This window comes from Arachis ipaensis, chromosome B01 (genome assembly GCF_000816755.2).
Source record: "Arachis ipaensis cultivar K30076 chromosome B01, Araip1.1, whole genome shotgun sequence".
NCBI lineage: Eukaryota > Viridiplantae > Streptophyta > Magnoliopsida > Fabales > Fabaceae > Arachis > Arachis ipaensis.
The window spans coordinates 15,223,581-15,231,087 of NC_029785.2; the positions used below are offsets into that span (position 1 = coordinate 15,223,581).

The 7,507-nt window shown below is 34.2% G+C and overlaps 1 protein-coding gene across 2 annotated transcripts; it reads left to right on the plus strand.

Annotated features, from left to right (window-relative positions):
- LOC107626078 (E3 ubiquitin-protein ligase RNF185) lies at positions 4,943 to 6,289 on the plus strand. Of its 2 annotated transcripts, none has more exons than XM_016328861.2 (2): positions 4,943 to 5,048; positions 5,250 to 6,289. In XM_016328861.2, the coding sequence occupies exon 2, from the start codon at positions 5,353 to 5,355 to the stop codon at positions 6,067 to 6,069; it is 717 nt and encodes a 238-aa protein (XP_016184347.1). In that variant the 5' UTR covers positions 4,943 to 5,048; positions 5,250 to 5,352; the 3' UTR covers positions 6,070 to 6,289. The 2 variants fall into 2 exon arrangements, with proteins under 2 accessions (XP_016184347.1, XP_016184352.1); XM_016328866.2 differs by having other exon boundaries at positions 5,290 to 6,289.

Genomic DNA, 7,507 nt, shown 5'->3' on the forward strand with positions numbered 1-7,507 from the left:
CATGTATTATTAGTTATATATTATTTAACAAAAGAAAAAATAGTTATATATGTTTAAAATTTGAAAAATAAATCAACTGCAAATTAACGGTATAATAACGAAAATGAATTAACAGCAACTTTTTAGTAATTCAATTTATAAATTAACTACAAAATGACGTTCTCAATGTGAATTAAAAAAATACACACCAAAGGTAGTGGATTATTAAAATTAAAAGTGGTTATAATTTTACCTTAATTCCATTTTAATTTTAAATTAGTGATTTGAAATTGTCCACTAATAATAAAAAAAATTAACAGTGGTGAGAAAGTTTTTAATCTAGTTTAATAAATTCATAAACAAACTTAATAATAGTGAAGAAGTTATTGATTTTAAATTTAAATTTTTAATGAGAGATAAATTAATTAAAGTCGATATAAATAATAACAAAATATATTGATTCTTAATTTTTCTATTGGTTCAAATTATATTATTAATTTTTTTATTATTTAAAAAAATTATATTTTTATATTTACAAATATCAAATTATCAATATTTTATTTACGTTTACAGTGTAAATGAGAATTAATTATGACAAATACTCAGTTTGGTCTCTAAAGTTACATTCAAGCCTCAATTTAATCATTGACGTTTCAATTGCCTCTATTTAGTCTCTAAACTTTATAAATTTTAATCACCTTAGTCCTTGCGGTGATTTTCGCCACAAAATCATTATCGGAGAGATGACGTGTACAACAGAATGCCACGCTGGATGTCTAACGGATATATTACGTAGCATTTGAAACTTTTGCATCAATTTAGTCCCTAATCCCCAAATTCATTTGAAGTCCCTTAACTTCTTCGTCGATTCTTATTCCTCTTTTGGGAGACGTTTTTATGAAGTCCGTGATGGGTAGCGGCAGTAAATCCGTTGGGAGTTCCAGCAATCAACACTCTACTGGAGGTTGGAGAACTACTCGAAGCAGAAAAAAACTATTTTCAGAGTAGTGTGGGTATGGGTGTAGACCCGTTCTGAGATGGTCAGGAACATATGCAAATCTAGGGAGACCTTTTTTGGGTGTCCAAACTACAATGTAAGTGCAAGATTATTCTTAACTTTTTCTAAAGCTTGTAGTATCTGATTCTTTTTCTATCTCCGCTGAATCTGTTTGCAGAGTGTTGGCAAGAGGTGGTGTGGGTTGTTTGTTTGGGCTAATGAATTCCATAAAGAAGGAGAATCAAGAGGCAGAGTAGTACCAAAAAATAAAAATGATGAAGAATGGAGGATGAACTTTGTTTGGAAGATTGGAAGTTTAGAATCTGATGCTAGAGCTTTGAAATTGGGAAGGATTTTGTTAGTTACAATAAATTTGCTTGTAGTTGCTATGTTATTATGGAAATGGTGAAGATTGGCCTGTTTTGAAAAAAAATTAACGTATGTTGTTATATATATTGTTGTATCTATTTTTATTTTAAGTCTCAATGAATAAAATTTGCACCTGCGTTAATAGAAATCAAACAACACAAAATAAAATATAACAATTTCAGATAAGAAATATCATCAAATTTCTTTATAATTCATTAATAAAACATCCACATTGATACTAAATTCAAACACAACTAAAAATTTTAGTGTGATACAACACAAACAAAACAAAGTAAATTATCCAAAAAAAAATCACTCCAAGTATAACTAACCAAAAGTCATCGTTACAGAGTTATCCAAACTTAGAGAAACAAGATAACTAATCTAAAAGGTAACTAATCCAAAAGTATAATGCCCTATTACATATGAAGCTCCCACAGACAAAATGATCAACAATTCAATTATTTTTTCTTGGAGGTTTGAATCCGGGAGTAGGGACAAATTTCATGAAACTAGCTAGTCGTGTGGCTGTCCCTAAAGATGCACCTTGCATTGGATCAACTGGTATATTGATTGTTGGTGGAGTACTAGATGGTTGGTTCACCATTCTTTTGGTTGCAAACTTTGGGGCCTTGCATTATGTTACATTACACTAGTCTCCATCTATAAAAAATGTGAAGTTAGTGAAATTTGAACAAAAAATAAATTGGCAGTGGTTAAATTTAAGGTGTAATTTAAAATATATCATTACCTGTAGAGAATATTCATTCTGAGACATAATTAGTTGGCTCATGCCAAGTTCAACCTCAGCCTGATCTTCATTCTGAGACATAATTACTTGACTCATGCCAAGTTCAACCTCAGCCTGGCCTTGATGCTGAATTTTTTGGTGTGTACCAACTTGAGATGGTACATCAGCAGGTGAAATAGCATGGGTAGGATTCACAACTGGAGCAGAATGGTAGGAACAGTAGGATTGGAATTACCACTTTTAGCAGTAGCTGCCATTTCTTTAGCCTTTTTTTTTGGGCAGTTTCTCTTGGTGTGTGCTTTTTCTCCACAATAGCGACATGAACCTTTTTTATAAATCCTCTTCATCTTGATCTTTTGCTTGTTCCTTCCATCAGGGTCTTCGTTAGCATCCTTTCTACGTTTTTTCTTGGGTACCCGTGGCATCTTTTTGAATTTCGGAGCTTGTGGTCTAATGTATGGAGACTTCTCTTACATTGCTTGGCCAAGAATAGGATTTAAATAGAATGCATATGTGTCATTATATGAATCCATTGTCCACCACTTGTAGCAAAATTCATCAGGACGTTTTTCGATCCTATCCAACGCAGCACAAGCATGGACACAAGGCATCCTTGCAAACAGAATTATAATGGATACAACTAATAATAATTAAATATATTTGTATCAGAAAACCAAAACATGGTATTATATAAGATGAATCTTGATCATGTAACAAAAAAAATTTATTAACTACCACTTAGTTGCCAAAAATCACATGAACATAGCCCCTCTTCCAAATCAACTACCATATTGGTTGGGTGACAAATGACTTCAAACTTTTCATACTTTTCGTCTCCAGACCATACAGAATTCCAACTCTTTGATTCATTCCTTATTTTCTCCAACCTACTACTACGTTGTATTGGGGTAAAATTTCAATGTGGCTCCTAAGCTTCACCTTATTCCTAGCAATTGTCCTCATAGCATACATTCTAACTTCTTCCAATAGTGTGATGATGGGTTTGGCTATGACCTCCTTGATTCGTGAGTTAAAAATACATTGTTGCAAATATTGTCCATCTTGGTACATTACTGAAAAAAGCTTTACTCCATGCAAATATTGTTATAAATATTGTCCATCTTAATTTAATATTGATGATAATTAATTATAATAGGAGTACATACAGAGTACATAACGAGTACATAAGGTTATCCTCAATATTTTTTCTCTCTTCAGTTAGACTTGCTAAAACATAAATTGCATTGTTGTTATGAGACAACAATAGACCAAAACGAGTTCATTTAGAAAATCAGATCAATTACTCCATGTTACAAGATGCAATAAACAATTGATTTAATGAGATTAAGACTTTGATGAAACTGCACCTCTCTTTTAAATAAAAAAGAAGAAAAATCAAATGTAACATATTGCATATGACAATCTGATTCCATCTTTTTATTTTTTAATCTATTGATTATCAGACAAACACACCCATGTTGAAACCCTAACCCAAAAAAATTTCTCCTAAAATATTCAAAATCAAATTAATGGTACAGAAACAGGAAATGATCGAACATCTAACTAATAAGCCAAGAAATTAAATGATATTCACTAAAAACATAAACCCTAACAGAGAATAAGCACAAAAACTAACCTATACTAACATGCAAAACAAAATGCATTTAGCTCGAATGCATAAAAAAAAAAGAGGAGGAACCAAAAGTGAATCAAAAAAACAAAATATCATCATGGGTATAGAAATTTTTTTGTTCACTATTTTACTTACCTCAAACTTAGTCAACGTAGGTGAAGAAAAGACGACCGATGCAATGTGAAGTGGTTGAAGAGAAGAGAATCGCGACTTTAACGAATCTAATAAGTTAGATTCGCAACGCCATTGAAGAGAAGAGAAAGAAGAAGAACAATCCTATTATGGGGGAGAATATGGTGTAGTGCTTGTTTAACTAAAACTTTTGCCCTCTCATATAACATGATACGTCGTCGTTTTGGGCTGTTAATTTGAGCGCTAAATAAAAACGACGCCGTTTTAGTGGAGTCCTGCGTGGCATTCTGTTGTACACGTCATCTCTCCGATAATGACTTTGTGGCAAACACCACCGCATGGACTAATGTGATTAAAATTTATAAAGTTTAGGGACTAAACAGAGACAGAGACAATTGAAACGTTAAGAACTAAATTATGGTTCGAGTGTAACTTTAGGTAGTGTTTGGTGGAGAGACAGAGACGGAAAGACCGAGACTGAGAGACAGAGACTAAGAGACAGAGATTAAAATAAATTTTAGTATTCTATTTGGTGCAAAGTGGGAGACAGAAATTGAAATAAGAATAAAATTCTAATTTAATTTGTACAAAAGATAAAATTGGAATTAATTAATTGAAATGAGGATATTTTAAGTATAAAATGTTATTAAAGTTTCAGTTCATCTTTGGAAATTTTAGTCCACTGTGTCCCTACTTTTTCGAAGTACTAAAATATTGAAATTTTAGGGACAGAAACAGAAATTTTAGTACGAGTCTCTGAACCAACAAACATGATACTGAGTCTCAGTCTCTCAGTCTCTGTCTCAATACCTCAAAGCAAACGCTAATTTAGGGACCAAACTGAATATTTTCTCGAACTAAATTCAACCAAATTAAATAATAAAACTTAGACTAATTTTAATTATAACTGATTTTTGTTATATTAAATTAATTTGGTTGAACTTGGTTAACAAAAAAACTTAAATATGTAGCATTATTCTTATAATTAATTCGTAAACAAGATAAGTAATATGACACAAAAATATATAAATTACCTATACTGATAAATAAAAGTATAAAACATTTAAAATGTTTATTTAAACGAGAAGGATTTCGTAACCCTTGAATTTGGGGCTTTGGAGAAGGTTACTCGAGAATTCGAATCCTTTTTCCGCATCGCCAACGATTATCTTCCTCTCAACCAAGCCGTAAGTTTTCCTATTCCCAGTATCTTTTAATCCTATTTCCCTTAATTATTCAATTCTGGATCTACGTGTAATCTCATTGTTTTCATCTTCGATCGATCTAGTCGAAGAAACTGCGCTCTTGTTATCTTCAACTCTTGACGTAGATTTCCATATCGCAGTTGTTTTCTGCGTTTATTTTTCCATTTAAATTGTTGTGATCAGGAATTTTTGTTTTCGGTTTTGTGCATTTTTGGGGAAAAAGTTTCCTCAAAGGAGTGGTCAGGAAGGGAAAAAAAAAAAAGAAAAAGAAAAAGAAAAATATTTGATGGCTAGTGGGTTTGGGGAATCAACAACAACGCCGAGAAGAGAGTCTCATCCAAGCCCATCTTGCTCAGGGAACAATGGTTCTAATGATGCTGGTGATTTTGAATGCAACATATGCTTTGATTTGGCTCAAGATCCAGTGATCACACTGTGTGGGCACCTATTCTGTTGGCCATGCCTTTATATGTGGCTGCATCATCACTCTCAATGTCAAGAGTGCCCTGTGTGCAAGGCCCTTGTGCAGGAAGAGAAGCTGGTTCCTCTTTATGGCAGGGGTAAGGCTCAGACTGATCCTAGGACTAAGAGCTATCCTGGAATGGAGGTTCCTCGCCGTCCCTCCGGCCAGAGGCCGGAGACAGCGCCACAGCCGCCACCCCAACAGCCGGGGCCCAATTTGTTCGGGAATTATGGGTTTGGGTTGATGGGCGGATTCATACCTATGGCTACGGCAACATTTGGGAACTTCACACTGTCCACTGCTTTTGGAGGGTTTATCCCATCACTGCTTAACATTCAATTCCAACCGTTTCATGATGCCACTGTCTATGGAACAACTTCGGGGTATCCTTTTGGGTTTACTTCACACCAAGGTGGTAATCCTCGAGGCTTTACGCAGGCAGCGACACGTCAAGAGCTGAGGCCTGAGGACAATGCTCTGAAGAATCTGCTTTTGTTGATTGGTTTACTTGTACTTATCACCGTCATTTTTGTGTTGTAATGGATGTTTAGCTGCAGATCTTCTGTCTTAATCGATATATCGTCCGAGCGTGTGTGCGCTTTTGTGTGTGTATACATGTTCGACGGTTTAGAACAAAGGATTTTATGCGCGAGAATGCTGCCCCATTGGGTTCTTTGTTGAATGTGTCAAAACTAAACGAGAATGTTCAATTTGTGTAAATGCTTATTGCAAGTGTTCCAGCATGTTTGCTGCTAATGCGCTCTCTTTTGTGTACTCCCTTTGGGACCTTGTTCTTGTGTGCGTCATGCATGTATTTATGTTTCCTGTGTTTCAGGTTGCTTATTTGTGACTAATTTATATAAAGCCAAATTGGACCGCAACTTCTTGGTGGTAGGTGTTCTGTAAGTGACATCCATTTTTGAATCGGTAAATTAAACAGCATCTTTTGTATATATTAGTTTACTGAGGGTTTTGAGTAATCAAAGATTCAAAGTGTGTGGTTGTGAGTTGGTGTTTTGGATGGAAATGGAGGGTGGAAGGGACGGGCCTAAAGATTAAAATGGGGACTGCACTTTACACTTGAAGTCCTAATCTTCCTTTCCTTCTATAACTTCAATTCACAAAATAAAACAGTAAATTATTTTTTTTCCGTGTAGAATGCTGCTCTGTCCTGCCATTCTAAGCAAGCATGGGAACAATCATTTTACCTCTAGCCTGTTTGATATGTTGTCTTGTTGAAGTTCCCTTCATTTTTAGTTCCATCTTTGATGCTAAAATTTTCAGATCTCAGGAAAAACTAAGGGGTTATTGAGAGGCGTAATATTTTATTGTTCATTGTGATTCTGCTGGCAACTTGAAAATGTACTTTTCAAGGTTCGTAGGTAGCTACAGTGTTGTTAATGGCAGCATGAGTTATTTCCAGGGCTTTGTTTGGTTGAGGAGGAGTGGATGGAAAATAAAATAGAGGGAAGAGAGAAGTGGCAAAATTTCTTCCATAAAGTACACCTAAAACAACTCCTCTTTCGTTCCTTTATTTTCCAATATTTCTCAACATTCAAACAAATCCTGAGTCAGAGCAAGGCTCTTGTTATTGTATCTTTCGCTGCGTTTGGATTTTGCTTCCAAGAGAGAAGTATAGAGACAGAGATGGATGTTTTCTATCTCCAGTTTTAGAAAGCACAGAAATACATGAATTTTCTATATTTAAGATAGAAAGTTTTATGTTTTCCTTTCTATCTTCACAATTAAATGAATTTTTGAGATTTTTTATTTTAATAAATAAAATAAATATAATAATTACCGAATTAAATAATTTTAAAAAATATTACGAAAATTCGCTCCCCTTGCTTATCTCGTTTACAGTGCATACACGTATCTCGTTTATACTGTAAACGAGATAAAGCCTGTCGACACCTATAAGTATATGTCGTTCACAGCGTGCTGTTGGGCTCTAGATTGACCTTGTCAATCACTTTCT